This window comes from Myxine glutinosa, chromosome 10 (genome assembly GCF_964187855.1).
Source record: "Myxine glutinosa chromosome 10, kmMyxGlut1.1, whole genome shotgun sequence".
NCBI lineage: Eukaryota > Metazoa > Chordata > Myxini > Myxiniformes > Myxinidae > Myxine > Myxine glutinosa.
Window position 1 is genome coordinate 34795644 of NC_136270.1, and position 20611 is coordinate 34816254.

At 44.7% G+C, this 20611-nt stretch overlaps 1 protein-coding gene across 2 annotated transcripts in view; it reads right to left on the reverse strand.

Moving 5' to 3' along the window:
* LOC137434456 (uncharacterized) overlaps positions 1-20297 on the reverse strand; it is a 94249-nt gene extending 73952 nt beyond the window's left edge. For both annotated transcript variants that reach the window (XM_068127465.2, XM_068127464.2), the window contains exon 1: positions 20047-20297. In XM_068127465.2, coding sequence (XP_067983566.2) covers positions 20047-20083 — 37 coding nt within the window. In that variant the 5' untranslated portion in view covers positions 20084-20297. The remainder of the gene's footprint in view (positions 1-20046) is intronic.
* Between the last annotated feature and the right edge of the window lie 314 nt (positions 20298-20611).

Here is a 20611-nt window from a genome sequence, read left to right on the forward strand (position 1 = left end):
GCTTAATGGAGCACGGACGCGGCCGTTCAAAGCGCGGCCCGGCGTGGATCGCGTACGGCGGTTCTTTCGAAACCGCCGTGGTTCGGATCCCCGCTGGTCCTCGCGGCACGCGAAGCTGCCCGACGCGCACCGAGGGCCCGATTCGGCTATAAGTCGTTCTAACCGCTAACCCGGTTCCCGTCGATGCCTCACCTGCATGCTTACACGCATACGCTACCCCTTTCTTGCTCATACATCCAGCTGTTCCCATGCTCCTCGTCGTACCTTCTCCAACACACCCAGGTACACTCATTCCGCCCACAGACTTGGTCACACACCTGACCACCGAACACCTTTGCACACATTCGTCGCTCGCACACCTCACCAACACACCTCTTCGCGCCCCCTCCTCGGTCACCTCCTCTGTGACAATCACAGGTGTGCTCTCACTCGCACACCCAACCACGTGCCTCACGACCAACTCAAGTGTGCATTCCCACACACGCTCTACCATTCCAGGTGTGCATCCTTCCATTCCAGGTGTACATCCTCTCTCACCTGCCACAACCAACTCACGGTCCGTGTCACTCTTACTACTCTCACCTCCACTCTGGACAGTGCACTCACCCTTACTCTCGACAGCGCACTCTTTCCTCATGCACCCGTCCGTTACACCCCTTTCTCACGCACACTCTTGCACACACTCTCCCGTTACATCCTCTGTAACACTCATCACAGGCGTGCATTCTCCCTTACTCTCGACAGCGCACTCTTTCCCCATGCACCTGTCCGTTACACACCTTTCTCGCGCACACTTTTGCGCACACTTCACCAACGGCCTCTCACGAACACCCGGGTCCATCTCGACCCCCAAGCTTATTAAATCACCTGGCGCATCATACGCACAACCATATTGGTCACCACTTACACCGGGTCCTCTTTCTCTTCGCTTCTCCTCCATCACCTGCGAATCCCTCATCCGGTTAATGAGCACATCATCACGATCCGAACACAGACTTTGGACCAATTCTTTCACTTCCTCTTTTATCTCTTTCTTATTCCCTCTCCGTCGCTTCTTAATTTCGCTCACCCCTTCTTCCACTTCTTCTAATTTCTGCTTCACCTCTCTTATTTCCCGGTGCGTCTCCTCAAGTTCGTCACCTAACTCCACCTTATTTTTTTCTATGTGCTCCCGCACCTCCCGCTCTTTAACCTCCATCACCTCTACCACCTTGTTCATTTTCCTCGTCAGGTCCTCATGTACCGTCTGACACTCTTTTTTAATTACCCCTACGTCCTTTTTCATCTCCTTCTGTGTCGATTTTAAACCCTCTATTACCGCTGTGTTCTTCTTTACCTGGTCCCCCAACTCCTTTTGTCCCACTGTCAGCTGTTCTACTCCCAGCGTCAACTCCTCTATACCACCTTGCAATTTTACAGTCCCCTTTCTCACCTCCTTCTCCAATGCGCTCCTCACAGTGCCTCACCTCCTCGCGCACTCCTCCGACCTCCTCACTCACACCTTTTCTGATCTCCCCTTTCATCTCCTCCATCTCTTTTGTAGATGCCACCCTCATCTGTCCCAATTCATCCCTCTGAGCATCCAATTTACTTTCTAACCCGATTTTCACCTCCTCTATCTGGTTCCCCATCTGTTCGATTTCCCGGGCGGATTGCTCCCCTATTTCCCACAATTTGTCTTCCATCCTATTTTCTAACCCCATTAACCCATTTTTCACCCCCTCTATCCGATTCTTCTGGGCAGCCATTCTATTTTCCACCCCCGTTAACCCATGTTTCACCCCTTCTATCCCATTGTCTAACCCCTCAATTTTCTTGTCTAATCCCTTAAATTTGTTGTCTAGTCCCTCAAATTTGTTTCCTAATCCCTCTATTCTACTCCCTAACCCTCCGATCTGGGCCCCCATGTCCTCCCTCAATTTCTCGCTATTGGACCCCATGTCCTCCCTCAATTTCTCGCTATTCTGCGCCAACAGGGCCCCTATTTGCGCCATGAGGACTTGCATGTCCATCGGCGGCACGGGTACCGCTACCGCAATCCCATGCGCGGCGCCGACCTGTTGTTCGCGCTCTTCTTCCCCATGCCTAGCGCCGCCATTTTGCGAACCTGCCGCCCTCACTGCTTCGCTCTCATGTCCCTCAATTTGGTCCTGGATCGACCCTGCCTCACTCTCCTCTACCGGAACCCAGCCGTCTTGATCTCCCATAGCGCGACTTTCAAAATTCGGGTTTTTGTAAAACAAAAGCAATTTCGGTACTTTATAATTTTGACCAAATTTTGTCGAGATGTTTTTTTTATTTTAAAAATTTGGTTCGGGCCTCGTATTCCACTCCTCGACACCAGTTGTTACGGACCGCGGTTTAAGATGTTATATTTGCCGAGCGGAGGCTCCGCGACCGAACAGTTATTCCCCGACTAACACCCGATTCATCCAGACGTTGGCCAAATCGCGCTATGCTAAATCAATGATAGAAAGGACACGACGACTGGGATCGATGAAAGGACGCAAGGGGTACAGTTCTCAAGACCTCCGGAGGAGGGTATAATTACAGTGGTGGAGAAAAGGGGGTAGATTACAAGGCAGAGTGAGGTAAAGACACAGAAGAGATGGGCACTTAAATACAATCTTAGCTATTCCTGGACAGACCACGGACAAACGGACAAGGTAGACTCACACGGGGATTGATGGCGGGAATGGGCAGGTCGGTCGATGGCACAAGGTGCACCTTGGCTCGGGGACAGGATAAAGCACGGTTCAAAAGATGCAGGGAGGTCTCACAGCGCTCGGAGGTGGTCTTGCTTGCTCCAAGCTCAGCGCGCATCTGACGTCACCTCCCTCTCACTGCGCATGCTCAGCGGGGAGTGACACGCCCTCGGCTGGTTGGTTCCGCCCCACTGGGGCCGGTCCGCCGCTTCCATTGGGTGCGGGGGTTACCGGGTTCCGCCCTTGACGAGGAGCCGACAGGGAGCCCCTGTTTGGTAACCCCGTCGAGCACATGTCCGATGGCGGCTCGTTGGGAAGGCCTGGTGCCCTCCCACCACTCCTACCAAGCCGGAGTGAGGACGCGCACTCCCTGCGCTCGTTGTTGTTGTTGTTGTTGTTGAACTGTGAGGAAGAGCTGCGGGGAGGTATTGGGAGGTCCTAAACTTCCTAACGGTGCCATACAATCACATTCTGGTGCAACGAAGGGTCAGAATTAATGGAAACGAATCCTTAACTGACATAGACTAAGAATAACTAGCAAGATGTCCTATAGTTGTCTTACATGAGATGCGGTGAACCTGGGTGCGACATTTAATGGGGGAAATAGGGGGAGGTCGGGTCTACAGAGTGTTGTTTACAGAAAATGGGACTAGGGAATGGGGGATTGGGGAGAGTTGGGAAGTATTGAGGAAATAGGGGAATATTTACAAGCGGATATGGATGGATGCAAATCCCATATCCGCAACACTATGTTGAAGTTCCTTGAAAGGGAAGTCATCTATCATATAATGCGAACTTTGGTGACTGTGTACGTTTGTCTGTCTCCCGTTTAGGGTGGTCGCTTCATATGCGCCTGTTTAGGGAAGCCAAACAGTTCAATCTTGGTTTCATCAGACCACAGAATCTTGTTTCTCACAGCCTGAGAGTCCTTTAGGTGCTTTTTTGCAAACTCCAAGTGGGCTTTCATGTGTCTTTCACTGAGGAGAGGCTTCCCTCTAGCCACTCTGCCATAAAGCCCAGATCGGTGGAGTGTTCCAGTGATGGTTGTCCTTCTGGAAGTTTCTCCCATCTCCACACAGGATCTCTGGAGCTCAGCCAGAGTGACCATCGGGTTCTTGGTCACCTCTCTTACCAAGGCCCTTCTCCCCGGATTGCTCAGTTTGGCCGGGCGGCAGCTCTAGGAAGAGTCCCGGTTGTTCCAAACTTCTTCCATTTAAGAATTATGGAGGCCACTGTGCTCTTGGGAACCTTCAATGCAGCAGAGATTTTTTTGTAGGCTTCCCCAGATCTGTGCCTCGACACAATCCTGTCTCTGAGCTCTGCAGGCAGTTCCTTCGACCTCATGGCTTGGTTTTTGCTCTGATATGCATTGTCAGCTGTGAAACCTTATATAGACAGGTGTGTGCCTTTCCAAATCATGTCCAATCAATTGAATTTAGCACAGGTGGACTCCAATCAAGGTGTAGACACATCTCAAAGATGATCAAGAGAAATGGGAAGCATCTGAGCTAAATTTCAAGTGTCATAGCAAAGGGTATGAATACTTATGTCAATGTGATATTTCAGTTTTTTCTTTTTAATAAATGTGCAAAACTTTCTAAAATCCTGTTTTCTCTTTGTCATTGTGGGGTATTGAGTGCAGATTGATGAGGGGAAAAATGAATTTAAACGATTTCAGCATAAGGCTGCAACATAACAAAATGTGAAAAAAGTGAAGGGGTCTGAATACTTTCTGAATGCACTGTCGAATCAAATCCCATGAAGAGCACATGATTGATAAAACGTTGATCGGTTTGTGCAGAATTGCCTAGACCGAGCAGCATCCAAAGGGATTCAAACAGGCCGGAAGGCTTGGAGACTGCTGTTTTCGACAGGAATATGATGACCGCCCTTGGAGAAGATTGTAGGGGTAAAATCCTGAATGTGTGAAATGGGGTATTCTATCTCCTACATCCTCGGTTATAAGAAGTTGTTGAAAACAGTGGTGCTCAGAGGGGGTCGGGCGCTTAATGAATGAGGCCTTCAAAGTCGCGTACAGAGCGTTCGTTGGAGGTTGTATTGAAATATGTCTAACCACCGTCACACATTCTGGTGAGAATGAGCCAACAATGTATTCGAAGTGTGTCAACTCCATAGTAATGTTTCGACTGTCGAATTGGGCTTTGACCTGCGTACATTTTACAGCTGCTGGTCATAAGGCAAGAATGGTGGCAGCTTTATCGAAACCGCTGCTTCTGATGAAGCTGGTTGATCATACCCGGCGACAGGTTGGACGCTTGTAACGTTCAGTTTCCAAGTCAGTTCTTGTAATTCAACTGCCACCATCCAACCCACTCGTTCTTCTTCCGGGACACCCCGTACCGGAAATCGCCCGATAAATCAAAGCTCAGCATATTTACGTATTGTATAATCAAAGGCAAAATGATGCCACTACAGTGTCACAATCTAAGAAACTGAGAAAAAGGACCATCAACTATCAAAAGTTTGGAGCCGATAGGTATCATGGGCCTTGTGAAGAGACAGTACATATAGGCCTTAGGTCTCTGGTGTCTGCCTGTGGGCCAGTGCAATTGGAATAAGACAACGTATAACCACCTATTATATACAGTCACATGAAAAAGTAAGTACACCCCATGTAAAGTTTTGACTTTTTCAACATGTTTCAACATACAGCTATTTGATCTTCATTTCAACAATATTGATAGATAAAGGTGATTATAATACAACAAATATCATGAAACATTTACATTTTGTAGTCCATTGTATAATTTAAATAAACATAAATGCAAATTTCGCATGTGGAAAAAGTAAGTACACCCTTGGCTCTAATAGGTGGTATTGCCCCCTTTGGCAGAAACAACCTCAAGTAGGCGTTTCTTATAACTGTCTACCAGTCTCTGACATTGACTGGGAGAAATTTTTGTCCACTTCTCCATGCAGAATTCTTTCAGCTGTGCGATGTTTGAGGGGTTTCTTGCATGCACAGCTCGTTTCAAATCCCCCCACAACATCTCGATGGGATTTAGATCCGGGCTTTGACTTGGCCATTCTAGAACCCTCCATTTCTTTCTTTTCAGCCATTCCTTGGTGGATTTACTGGTATGTTTCGGGTCATTGTCATGTTGCAAGGTCTACCTTCGGTTGAGCTTCAACTTTCCGACAGATGGCCTCACATTATCCTCAAGCACCCTCTGGTACAATGAAGAATTCATAGTGGATTCCATGATGGTGAGCTGCCAAGGCCCTGATGCAGCAAAGCTGCCCCAAACCATAATATTTCCACCACCATGCTTTACAGTTGGTATCAGGTTCTTGTGGTCAAATGCTGTCTTTGGTTTTCGCCCAACATGTCTTCTGGCACTGTGGCCAAATAGCTCTACCTTTGACTCATCTGTCCAGAGCACATTGTTCCAGAAGTGCTGGTCTTTGCCTTGGTGTTCATTGGCAAACTTTAGTCTTGCCCTGGTGTTCTTTCTGGACAGCAAAGGTTTCCTCCTGGCACACCTCCCATGTAGATCAAATTTGTGCAGCCTCTTTCTAATGGTAGACTCGTGCACTTTGACATCAACAATGGCAAGAGCTACCTGTAGGTCCCGTGATGACATTCTGGGGGTTCTTAGAGACTTCTTTCAGCATCTTGCGGTCTGCTCTCGGGCTGAACTTGCTGGGACGGCCTGGCCTGAACAAGTTGGCAGTTGTTTGGAATCTTCTCCACTTGTAGATGATCTTCCGGACAGTCGAATGATTGATTTCAAATTGTTTGGAGATCTTTAAAAATCCCTTCCCAGACTCGTAGGCATCTATAACCTTGTTTCTGAAGGCCTCAGACAGCTATTTTGATCTCGGCATGGTGACGCCGCACACTTCAACAACAAAGAGCAAACCAAACGAAATGTCTGAGGTTTAAATAAGACCGGTTCCTCCAAGATCCTCTCTAACGATGTTCTAATCATTTGCACCTGAGCTGGTGCACCTGATTCTAATTTTAGGTATTTGAAGTAGTGATAAATGTCGGGGTGTACTTACTTTTTCCACATGCGAAATTTGCATTTATGTTTATTTAAATTATACAATGGACTACAAAATGTAAATGTTTCATGATATTTGTTATATTATATCACCTTTATCTATCAATATTGTTGAAATGAAGATCAAATAGCTGTATGTTGAAATATGTTGAAAAAGTCAAAACTTTACATGGGGTGTACTTACTTTTTCACGTGACTGTATGCTCATAAGCAGTACACACGTTTTCGCGTCATGTACGTAACCCGGGTTTATTTTGTATTTTCAGGAGTGATTGAGGCAGGGGTCTGTTACCTATACACCACTCAAATAAAGGGACGTGTCAGAAGAATGTGTTGCACGTTTAGAACAAGCTAGCCCGTAGGGCAGATACTATGATAGTTCTAAGACGAGGGACAAAGGGAGAGTAAGGATGTATTGACACAAGAGCCAATCACAGTGCACCTTTTCACAGACAATCAGCAGCACCTCACGACTCGTTACCAAGTTACGCAAAGGTTCACGCTTGCTTTGTCTGGGCATTTATCGATGTGAATAATGAAGAAGTTTTTGTGCAAGTCCGTTTTTATTTGATCTTGCACTGCCTCGTTCCTTGGTGATTAAGATGGTACCATTTTCAACTTCTTATGACCAGTGCTTTGGGAGAAGATGCAAAACCAACAGACATTGGATCATATCACATAGACATATAGCCTGGTATGGGCTTAACGGTTAAGATGACTGGATTGAGATCTTAAGTTCGTGAGTTTGAGCTCCTGTCGTGCCGTTGAATTAACACCAGGTGGGTTGACTCAGTCTGTCATCCTTCAGAGCATGAGAAAATGAGTACCAGATGACTGGTAATGGGGGGCATTGCATCAGCAGCACAGCCGTGCCCCCAGAAAATGATGCAGCCAAGCAGCCACAGGCTGCATACGAACCACCACCACCACATAGAGTCATAGACCTATGGTGTATAAGTATAGGACACCCTGGTGATGTTTGTGCTTTCCTCACTGTTCTCTTCCATGCTGCTCCACCAGTTAATTTAAGTTGATAAACTGTCAGATTGAATTACCGTGGCGCCAATGTAACACAGGTACGATGGGCCAAATGGCCTCCTCGTTCATCCAAGTTCCTTGTGAATCTATTTAATACATACGACGATGCTCAAACACCAAGAGCAAATGCTTCCGGACGACCCAGGTGCATGAACTCAGCAATCTTGGTGGCCTTCTATATATCGCGCACTCATCTACAAATTGCGTATGCATAATTTTGCCTGGGCATTTGAAGATATCGAAGTGAATAATGAAAATGCTTTTGTCCAAATGAAATTTTTCTTGACCCTGCACTGCCCGGGTCCTTGGCAATTTCATCAACTTTGTGTGGGCATTGGTTTGGTGATGCAAAACGGACACACAGACATTGGATCTAATTCCAGTCCTGTATATAGATATCTAACCACATAAGCAAACCTCTGGCATCAGTCAGAAAATGGTGCTGACATCACAGTGTGCACTTCAACACTTCATTACTTACTTGTCCATTCGACTCTGGTCGATTGGTACAGTAGGTAAACATTCCAAAACATCAGCATTGGTTAAATGTTGGTTTACCAAAAAATGTTTTCAAGCACAAAATCTTGAACATACTCGAGAGACTTTATTTTGCGATGTTGACAGTTTCTCAAAATCGGACTTTTATTGCCCACCATGGTATTTCACCCCTTGGAAAGGTGGAAAAAAAATATCAGACACTTGATACAGGATTGTGAAATATCCCCATGGGCTCGTATTTGTATCTCAAAGGTGTACGTAGGCATCTAGTGTCAATATTAAGTTACAGGGAAAGGGGGAAACCCATAGGAATTCAGGATGACCTCATGTAAAAAGAAAAAAAAAATGGAATGAAGGAAAAGGAAAGGCTCATTCAGGAAGAGCTTATTGCTCCGGACCTTGAACAGCTAAAGTTTGCAGGTCGTTGTGGAAGCAGAAAGAGGTAGTCGATTCCAAAGTTGATCTGACCACAAGTTCAAACAAAATTTATGAACATCACTTTATAATCAACTGTGAAACTTCAAGTCACTCAAATAAGATCACATCCGAGCTTGAATCGCAGCATATTGTAATAAATTATGACGTCACAAACGACCTCAGTGATATCAGAGTTCGAAGCTTGCACATGCACAGCCGGTTCATTTATCCACTGCTCTTTCATGTACCGTATTTACATTTCAAACACAAAGCTTTCCCGAGCTCCGAAAGAAATAATAAACAAGTTATCGGCGACCTGGTACTCCCAAGTCTTCAAAAGACAATAACAATTCCTCATGCATTGTGCAGACATTGTCTCACGGCATTTAATCAAACCTTGGGGAATATCCTGCGAAAACCACAAGACGGAGGGATTTCCTATCATGAAACGGACGGCTGTTTCACCAAGCATGAAATTCAAGGGAAGGAAGCTCAGGGCAGTCATCCATTACAGGAAAAGGGAAATGATGTTAGAGTGGAATAAGGTCGGTAATGGAGTTACTTACTAGCTGGTGTGGCTTTATCATAAAATTCTAATAAATGTACTATGCATACATGGTTTTGGGAACAGCATACATATTAAAGGCTAAGATGCTTTCTGTCCAGCAGCATAATATAGGTGAGCATGAGTGATCACTATTTGAAATTGCTTTTGACTGATTGCACCACCAAATGTAATGTTGTAATTAATTTTGTAATTAGTTGTAATTAGCTCGTCCCCCGCGCAGCTGAGACGAGCTTTTGCAATCACTTCTGTCTGTGTATACGGTAACCTTTTGTATCATTTGAGCTTTTGTCATCAAATTTTCAAAAAAGCTTTATTATGAGAATAGAGCCTGATTTTGGCGTAGCGGTTAGGGTGCTGGCTTGGGATCCTAGGATCCTGGGTTCGAATCCCGGGCGATCGCTGAATTAACACCAGGGGGGATGACTCAGCCTGTCATCCTTCCGAGGTCGGCAAATTGAGTACCGGCTCACTGGTAATTAAGTGTGTGTCGCAAGGGGCGCCTAACAGGGTTGGCGGCAGGAAGGGCATCCGGCCATAAAACATTGCTTCAAAAAAGAGGACCATGGTGCCCGAAAAAGGCCAACCCCTGCTCTGCGGGAGAAAATGGCCTCTTACGGTGGTTCTTTATTATGAGAATATGGAGAAGATGAATTTATGATGATGATGAGGAAGACAAATGATGAATTGCGAAAGATGATGGGAATAGAGCCTGTGATTGATGCTGTGAAGAGGAACAGGTTGAGATGGTTTGGTCATGTGTTGAGGAAGGATGAAAGTGACTGGTTGAGAAGAGTGATGGAAATGAATGTAGAAGGAAGTAGAGGGCGGGGAAAACCGAGAAAGACTTGGCTAGAGGTGGTGGAAGAAGAAATGCGGGCAAGGAGGTTAACAAGGGGAAATGCAGAAAATAGGGCAAGATGGAGAAGGATCATGGGGACCGCAAGGCTAACCCCCGCTCTAGCAGGGAAAATGGCCTTAAAATGCCTGTTGCTGTTGTTGTATGGAGAAGACAAATTAAGAATGTGGTCAAAGGTCAAAAGTCAGCATCACATAAAATTGTCACTTTTCATCCAATTGACCTGAAATTTGAAGAATTTGCATATTGGGTCACACAATTGGTTCACCAATCAAAAGCTAGAAGCCGATAAAAAAAATTTAAGATCAAAAGGTCCAAGGTCAAGGTTGCATAAAATCGTCAGTTTTCATTCTATTGAATGGAAATTTGAGCAGGTTTTACATATTGGGTCACTGAAGCCTATTGCTTTTGAGTGCAAGGTCACTTCTTGTTTTAATTTTTTTTTTTTTTGCTGTTTTCGTCATGTTTCGCACACGGACGAAGAAGAAGTCTGAATACAAAGGGGATGTGGGCTTGCTTTGCATTTTCAGATGCTTTCTAGTCATAGCTTTTGTTTTGCAGAATGGTGTTGAGGTCTTTTACCTTGACAGGCCTTGGGTAATGGTGTGAACTGCAAGGATAGCTAGCTGAGGAGTATAAGCACACTCGCTTTTGAGCTGTTCGTATCTCAGCTATAAACGGTCACCCTGGTGCTTCAAGTATGCATCGGAAGGATGTTCGGCTGGAGGACCCATCTGCCAGTATTGGTCATTGGTGGAAGTTAAATATCATATTAATTAAACAAGTTAACAAGATGGTATTCATAGAATACCTACCCCATGCAATCAACCTGGTGCGAGCCAATTCCTCTGTTTTTTAAAATAAATTTGATCCAATATGGCTGCCAGACCTCGTGACTGATGACATCATAAGTATCCATTCTCCAATATAATTGTTGTGTGGATCACGCTCAATAAATTTCAAACTGATCGGAGTTGTACTTGTCGAATTATGACGTCATAATGAAGGTGCCGATGACATCATCATCAACATATTATTCCCCATGGGAAGTATTTGACAAAGCACCATGCTTAAATTTTCTCCATGGAGCGGTTTTGGAGATAGAGAAGTGCAACGTTTTTTTTTTCCAAGATGGCGCCTGTACCAAGTGACATATAACGTCATAATTATCAATTAAAAATTATACAGGAGGAGGCGTCCTGTGATGCAAAATTTCGCGTTAATCGGACCAATGCTTGCTGAGAAATGAATTTTAAAAATGCAGACACGGGCGAGAACGGGAACAGTGGTGTTCCCGAAGGACGGGAACAGTGGTGAGTTTGAGGTGAAGGTGGGAGTGCATCAGGGGTCGATACGAAGTCCACTACTATTTGTAGCTGTGATGGAGGTGCTGGCTCAGAACGTAAAGGAGGGTTTACCGTGGGAGTTGTTGTATGCAGATGATCTGGTGTTGATTGCGGAAAGTATGGATGGACTGAAGGAAAAGATGAACAAGTGGAAGGAATGTATGGAGACAAAAGGTCTGAAGGTGAATATCGGAAAGACGAAGGTGATGGCAAGTGGTAAAGCATGTGGTGAGGTGGAAAGAACTGGGAAGTGGCCGTGTGCTGTGTGCAGGAAGGGTGTCGGAGTGAACTCCATTCAATGTACAATGTGTGCTGAGTGGGTTCATCAAAAATGTAGTGGTCTGAGAGGGTCATTAACCAGTGTGGCAGCTACATTCAAATGTAAGGTGTGCACAAAGGGAGCTGCAGATGGAGGAGATGTTGAGTTGGATCTTGGAGACGGCGTGAAGCTGGAAGGTGTGAAAACATTTTGCTACCTCGGAGACATGCTGAATGGAGAAGGTGGATCAGACTCGGCAACGGTTGCTCGAGTGAGATGTGCATGGAAGAAGTTTCGGGAACTGAGTGGCGTGCTGATGAGGAGGAGAGTGTCGCTGAAGCTGAAGGGAAAGGTGTATGATGCATGTGTGAGAAGTGTTATGATTTATGGGAGCGAGACATGGGTAATGAACGTAGAGCAGCAACGAAGGCTGGAAAGGGTGGAAATGCGAATGGTTCGATGGATGTGCGGAGTATCGTTGAGAGAGAGGAAGACAAATGATGAATTGCGAAAGATGATGGGAATATTGCCTGTGATTGATGCTGTGAAGAGGAACAGGTTGAGATGGTTTGGTCATGTGTTGAGGAAGGATGAAAGGGACTGGTTGAGAAGAGTGATGGAAATTAATGTAGAAGGAAGTAGAGGACGGGGAAGACCGAGAAAGACTTGGCTAAAGATGGTGGAAGAAGAAATGCGGGCAAGGGGGTTAACAAGGAGAGATGCGGAAAATAGGGCAAAATGGAGAAGATTGTCATGGGGACCGCAAGGCTAACCCCCGCTCTAGCAGGGAAAATGGCCTTAAAATGAATGTTGTTGTGTTGTAGACACGGGCGAACGTACGCACGCAACCGATCGCTTAACCCTGCTTTTCACTTTGTGAGCGCAGGGTAAAGATAGGTGTCTTTCATGAAGAGTAGGCGAGTTATCGCTGCCAGAACCATGAACGCGTTAAAAATTCCAGTCCTGACTACCTCTTGGGAAAGCAAAGGGCAATCAATACCACTTCGTATAATCCTTTCCCAGAGGCTGTTTCGGCAGCACAGAGGCTTTGTACATAACGGTACATTGATGATGATTATCCGAGTTAAACTGCTTGGGAGCAATTCATATTGACTAAAATGTCAGGTCTGTGTGACACGAAATCCATGACTTCCAATCATGCAATATCCATGATTATCAAGTTTTACCAACAGCTCGAAGCACATTGACAATGACACTATAGCCTTTCACGACAATTTTGTTTTTCCTAACCTACATACAAGCAAATGGGTTGGCAGGATGGCCTAGACCAAGAGGTTAAACACACTCGCTTATGAGCTGTCTATCCTGTGTTTGAATCCCGGCCCAACTATAAACCGTCATCTTGGTGTTTCACAGGCAGGTTGATTCATCAATGTGTTCTGTCCCTCGGATGGACGTTAAACTCAGCGTCCCGTCTGCCCGCATTCGTTATTGGACGTTTAAGATCCCACGGTGTCATTCGCGAAGAGTAGGTGAGCTATCGCCGGAATCCTGAACAAATTACTAATTCTTGCCCTGACCTACAGGGGCACTGCATCAGCGGCACAGCCACACTTTCAGCAACGATGCAACAATCAGCCACAGGCTGGATACAAAATGAATGAATCCCGAGCAAATTAACACTTTTTTCCCCCAATGCTTTTTCTCTTCTCTTTAACGAATCAGCCCTTTGGAGCCATTGCATATCTTGGTGGTTGCAGAAATTTGTGGTCTAACCGAAGAGTCACGAGGAAAACCATCCCACAGTTGACGGCGTCTGCCCCATAGTCCTTTAACGGTAGACATTTTGCACAAGTGACCACAAATTGAAGTATAGCCTCCACCGGGGCCCACGATCCAATGATGCCCATATTTTGTTCCAACCACCATATGACCTTGACCTTCAACATTTAGAGATAGAGTGAAAATTAAGAAAATGTGTCCATCTATAATCTATCCATAAAACTCAACGTCAAGAAAATCAGAAAAAAATTATTCAAGTCATGATCAAAGGTGTTTTTTTGGTAATTAGGTCACTGTGTCAAGGTCAAGTGGGTTGGGTTGGGTCAAGGACACGAATCAAATATCAGATGCACAACTTCAGTGCAGGTCCACTATTATGATGCAAGAACATCTTTGAAGGCTAAGTGGTCTTTGAGATTCCACATTGGCAAAATTGAGTGATGACAAAAAAATGCGTTATTTTTTTTAAACCCGCAATTTTACCTTGACCTTTAACTCAGAGATGCATGATGTACATTAAATGTAAATGTGCATTACTCGAGGCTATCTAGAGGGCAATTTTGTTCCGATTGGACAAAACTTAGTCGAGCTATGGCAACAAATGCAAACATTTCTACAATTAGGTCGTAACCTTAAAATTAGGTCAAGTCCAAAACATATATATTGTCAACCCCGTATACTTTATATTCCCATTGCTGATGCAAAATCTCGCTCTAAAAGTCCCAGCCGGCTCTGAGATACAGCTTGGACATTGGCAGAAAAAAAATAAATCCTAAGTGACAGAAAAGCGTTTTCTTCAGATCACCAATTGACCATGACCTTTAACTCAGATAATTAGGCATAAATATTGTTATGTTTTAGGGGGTAGGCAGTGATTATCTTAGAACCAGGTAGAATGTATCGATTAGTGTGCTCCGATTGTTGTGAAGAAGAAGAACCACCTCCTGTAATAATTAGGGACTTTGTATTAGACCGGACTGTCGGGTTAAGTTTGTATCTTCGTCCCCATTACGAGGAGTGGGGTATGTTAATTAGCTCAGGAATTATGGGTATTATCCCTTGTAGGTCGTTACCTCTAATTTATTTCCTATGTCCCTTTTGGTACCACACCATAGACACATAGCCAGGCCACGCAATCGCCCGCATTTAAACTCACTAATTAAAAATCTAACCGGAAGTCATGCATTAAGCACTACCGCTGACAACCCTGACTTTGGAAGCACGTGGGACAAAAGATCTGTGAGGCCACGCCCAGAATGGCAGTGAGTGGTCAGGGTTTTGTTTGACAGGGAGGACTGGTAAGAAGCACACGCTGATTGGTGAAGGACGACAGATGACGTCAGAGCGGCGTGTACAAAGTAGTTGGAGCGGCGGACATTTGGGCCCCTTTTCGTGCTGGAGATCATCGTGAACGGTCGTGATTCCCTCTTGCGCTTTTTCTCATACTGGACCTCGTACAAACGGTGGCAGGTGCTCTCTGGCTCAAGGAAGCTCATCGCGGACCGGCAGTGTTCCGAGACCTTGCTGGTGGCCGGGAGGCGGAAGAGCTGCGGCCCCGGAACTGCCGTTCTCCATGCTGAGGACGGTTTCGCTTCGCGCGTAAGGCCTGTTTCGCGCCCACAAGCATACCAGAGTGAATGAGGGCGCCTCGAGGCCTGGGTTCCCGCCAACGCATCGGTCGAGTGAGCGAAGTGCAATTAAAACGACACACATTTATTATATATATCATTATATTTCCCTTTGTCTGTGTACTGAATCTGTGTGTGGGGACGTCCCATTTAGGATTTTATTTACCGTGCATTATTTTGTATTACCTGCATTTCTTTTAATAAAGCCGGTATTTTTGGACATTTTAATTTTGTGTTCGTTTGAGTTATTTTTTGCAGGTTTGAGGACTGCCGGTGGGATCCGTGAAGGTAAGGCTCTGGTTCTCCCCGTCCCTCTCGCTTCCCTACGTGTATTCTTCGCCATTTGAACTGAACGCCTCGGAGTAACAGCTCGTTTGGTCATCCGTGCTACCTTAAGGTGTTCACCAAGGGTAGTCATGCGACAATATGATGGTAATTATGATGGGAATCAAGCATAAATGCATCTTGCTCTCGGCTATCTAGTGAGGGCAAGTACATTCCGATCGGACAAGCCTTAGTCGAATTATGGTGAAAAATGTTAAAATGTCGATAATTGGGTCATGACCTTAAAAGTTAGGTCAAGGTAAAAATATATTATGTTAACCCTGCATACTTTATATACCCATGATTTATGCAAAATTACATTTGGAAAGTCCCAGCCATCTTCCAGATACAGCTCGGATATTGGCAGAAAAAGCAACCCAAATGGTGGTTTAGTCCTTCTTGGGGTCTAAGAAACTCTGGGGTACAATAAAAAATTGGGGGCACTAATTGTACAAACAACCTGCACAACAGGTATAAGCCTCACTCATCCAATAGGGGTAGGCTTATTTAAAAAATTGTGCCATTTTTAACCTGTGCACGTGAAGCGAAAGGCAGGATTAAGCAATTGGTTCACTTTTGTCTGTCTCTACAAACATCAGTTTATGATCGAGGAACAACTTTATTTAAATTGAATGCTATATTTTGAACACGAACTGGAAAATGAACCTGTAGTTTAACAGTACTATGGCTCTGAATTTGTATTCATCGTGCATGCATAGAGAGGAGTGAGATAATTGTTTTACTCTGTCAGTCCAAAAAAATAAAATAAATATATTCCAAACAGGAAACTTGCTGTTTTTAAGCGACGTCATAAAGGACACAAACAACAGGCACGAAGAACTAATGCCACATGTTAAATAAGCTGGTGTAAAAGATGCTGTCCCAACAGCGGTAAACTTCCTAAAAAAAAATTTCTGCAACCTTTAACCTTTCTTTTATTTCACTTGAATTATATACATTAACACTGTAGAACACAAAACACCTTTTTGGTATTTTCAAAACCCTTTCCATTTAGCAGTACTTGGTCAAAATGTTACAGCCTTTTACGTCATCACGACCAATCAAATCTCACTCGCAGATCCCACCCATGTCCTCGTTTCTCAAGACTGCGTGGGGTAAGGTATTCTATGAATTCTCGAGTTTATAAGGTAACTAAAGTGGCTTAGGAATCATAATTGTTAGACATTGTGGTCATTGTACAGGATATTTCATTGGAATGGAAAATTGGAAAACGACAACCAAGATCATATTCGTCATCTTAAGGGGATGTCAATTTGAGTCATAGATGTTTTCAACAAATTTGATAGTTAAAAAAAAAAAAATCAGTTTCAACGTATTTTTAATCAAACAAATCACATCAATGAACAAACTCTCATAATTAAAGCTAATGAAGCAAAATTCTTAAAGATGAACTCTGTATCAGAAGTTATTTGAACCCCTGGATCATAAAATAAAGACTGCGTATGGCTGACACAACGTTGCCCAAATTGGAAGAGCTTTAAGAGAGTCTTCAAAATAAATAAATAAATAAATCTTCACTACTAGAACGTTCCTTGAAATGCAAAAGTGTTTTATAATCGACAAAAATTGGTTCCAAAAGAAAACCATAATGCAACGGTTTAAAACATGCCAGAGGTGATGGAGGCCTGCTGCAAAGTTTGGTCATCAAGGCCATCTGGCATAACTCCCTTAATCTCGTACCTTCGATTGAGATGTAAAAACTAAGCTTTCATTCACCAAACCACAAAGTGCAGGGGATCATGGACTAAGACCACACCACAACCACCGGTAATATTATACTCCAAAATGTCTGTGATACGATCATAAAGATACGTCCTATGAAAATGGTTGGGCACACCTTGAAGTTCTCGAATTTTCTCTACTACTTGATATTGCAGTGGATGATGCCATGCATTCTTCCTTTCACTTGAAGGTAAGGATAATTGGTTACCTTCGAAGGAAAGCCTGTATTTACAGCCTTAAAAAAGACAAACTCTTCCTCAAATCAACTTCAATACTTTGAAGAAAATAAACCTCTTTAATTAATTGTAGTGATTCTGAAATGATGCGAGTTAGAGGATTGCTTATGTCAGTTTCAAAATGTCACTCAACGTCATCTACTCATCAAATATTGCTTTAAAATTAGTCATCACAGTTTTTAGCTCACCTGAAACATCGTTCAGGTGAGGTATTAGCATCGCACCGTTGTTCGTCAGTCAGTCATTCAGTATGTAAACATCTTCTTTTTTTTTTTTTGAATACAAGATCGAGGCTCGTGAAAGAGCTAACATTAATCACACAAAGACAAACCGACACATAAAACACAAAATAAGGGGAGCGGTAGACAAGATGGGGAGATAAGGGGAAGGACACAAACACAACATTTGAGAGCAGGGACATCGAGAGATCTGTGGGAGGGAGAGGGCTTGGGGAGCATGGGTAGGGGGGTGGGAGAGGTATAAAACACATGGACACTGCAAGAACTTCCAGGAAAAAAGTTGGAATTTCAAAAAAAGTGGATCTGGGGTGAATTAGCGGGGGTAGAAAAGATCAAGGTTTTGGATGGGGGAAGATAAGAGATGGTGGTGAACAGCTGTTTTAAAGCTGATGGATGATGATTTGGATGATCTTCTCCGAAATTACACACGCAATTTCGATGAAACTGGACGTCATTACCTGTGATGGTAAAACCAATAGTCATATTTTCACCAAACTTTGTAGAACTTCTGAGGATCATGGCCTCCCGATTCCGGGATCGTTACTGTAGACTTCTTCTCAAAAAGTATTCAACTGATTTAGATGTAACTTGGCAGGAATAATCTTTGCATGGTGCTTTCACAAGTTTGTTCAAACCATTGGCTAATTTACATATTCCATGGGTCATCCACACCGACCAGTGGTTCTACGAGGTGAGCACAGGGGCATTAACCATATATTTTTTTATAGAGTCAAGGCTCATGGAGGAGCTACAACACAGAATGAATCAGGATGCAACATGACAAAAGGAACAACAGAAAGAGAAGATTTAAGGGGTGGGCAATGATGAGGTATGGGGGAGAATGAAAGGGGTTAAGAAGATGGATACAGAAGCAAAATTTTGGAGAGATAGAAAAATATCATGGTTTTGAAATGGCGGAAGATCTGAAATATGTGACCAGCTGTATTGAAGACCTAGAGGGAGGAATGAGATGGAAGAGGACCAACCCTTTCCCAAGTTGGTTCCACAGGTGGGGAAAAAGAGGAAGAAATGAGTGCAGGTGAGCAGTGATCCGGGACTTTGTTCCATCTTAAAGGTGGAGAATCCTTAAACAGTCACCCAATTAGTCAACAGATAAACCACAAAGCATTAGGGGTAAACTTATACAATGTAGAACATATGACGTTGATTAAAATTTACCCAACACAGACATCCGGTGTTTTGTTCTAATTATTGGATCCAATTCTAATGACTTGGTCCAGTGATCACCTCACAAGGTCGTTACATGGCAGAAGCTCTGAAAATAAGGACCTTTTTCATTATTCGGAACATATAAAAAAACATACAAATGTTGAAGAGTTCATGCAATAATATGTTTATGGGGCTAGAAGGATAGCTTTAGACAGACATATTCCAAATTCCTAGTTGAATGTCAGGGCTGACCAGTTATCTGGTTCATGACATACAATATTAACACGCACACACCCCCATAACACGTACGAGAGCCTCATTAAGGAGATGAAAAATGAGCAGTAGAGTCAGAATCCTCCCCTCTATCCCTTCCTCACCTCCCACTTAGTCCGACACACTGCAAGGGACACCGTGAACCACTGTGGGAGTAATGAATCAGCAATGAAAAAGCAACAATTCCCGCTTTGCGCAAATGGAACACAAACCACCCGAAGAATTAAAACCAAGAGCCTCGTCCTCCTCTGACTAGTCCAACATCAAACCCTAACCCTAACCCTAACCCTAACCACTACAAAGCTGTCGTGTTGTGCTCCGAGACTCTATATTGGAAAATGGGGGATAAGCCGATGTGGAAGCGAAACAAATCCAAGTAGGGCTTGGAAACCGACATTATTGTCAATATTGTGTAACCTACAGAAAATGTCACATATGAGATGAGCTGCGTAGATTCAGATCCTGCTGAATGTTTTTAAAGTTTCACAAACTTAATCCTTGCTCCATTGAAAATGGAATAAACCATTGAAAACGGCTACACTAGGTCTCCAACAACACTGATTGTCCAGAAAGAATTGCAAGTTATGTCTATGATCAGAAAAGTGAAGCATCTTCATTATATCTGCCCGAAGTTAAAATATAGGTCGGACATTAGGCAGCGGCCAACAGGATGGTGCACAGGGAGTACATAGAGAGAGAGAGAGGCGATTTTGGAATGTTGAGGATATTCTCTTTGTTCAGGTACAATGTTAAGGCCTCCAGTTATACTTTCACTGCAGAGGTTTTCACAGAACACACTCCACAGGTCACAGGCCATAAATGCCCTCCGGGCACCTCTCGTGAACATTAAGCCCTCCGGGCACGTGCAAGGTTACGTGTGCAGAGAACCCCCACCTTCCTCAAAAAACAAAACAAATGCAAGCATGATGGACAAGTATCACTCGGAGCTACAAAATGACGCTAGGCCAGGCTTACCGGTGTCACTGTCGTGCTTTGCACTCCCGGCTCCCATGCTTAACGATCGTCCATCCGCCGCTCGGAGTGGAGACTTCTCCGGGAGGTTTTAAGGGGAGAAGAGAGACGGTAACGCAAATGACAGAAACAGACCGCAGCTCGAACAGGCTCCCGCGCCGCAAGCCGGCGGGGAGGATGTTCCGGAAAGCGTGCGCGGGTCTCGGCGTGCGGGTGGTGCTGGAGTTGGGGTGGAGGAAACCCGGGGTGCCCACGGGGCTGCGTCAAACGGTCCGGCTCGGCGCAACCCGTGGAGGCGCTTCAAACGGGGGGGGGGGGGGGGGGTGCCGAGTTTCGTGGACCCCTTTCTCTCCGTTTTGGACGGACCGGCTTGATGGATGGCTCCGTGGGCCGCAGCACCCACCGATGTATTTTCCTTGCGACGTTGGCCGAAGTTCCTGCAAACACAGCGTTAAACGGGCGGCCGCACAAAGTCCTCTGCGTCCCTCTTTGGGGTCAAACCCGGTACCGTGCCTTTAAAGTCTCCAAACGTAAACACGCTTAGTGCATGAACCATTTCGCACGTTGT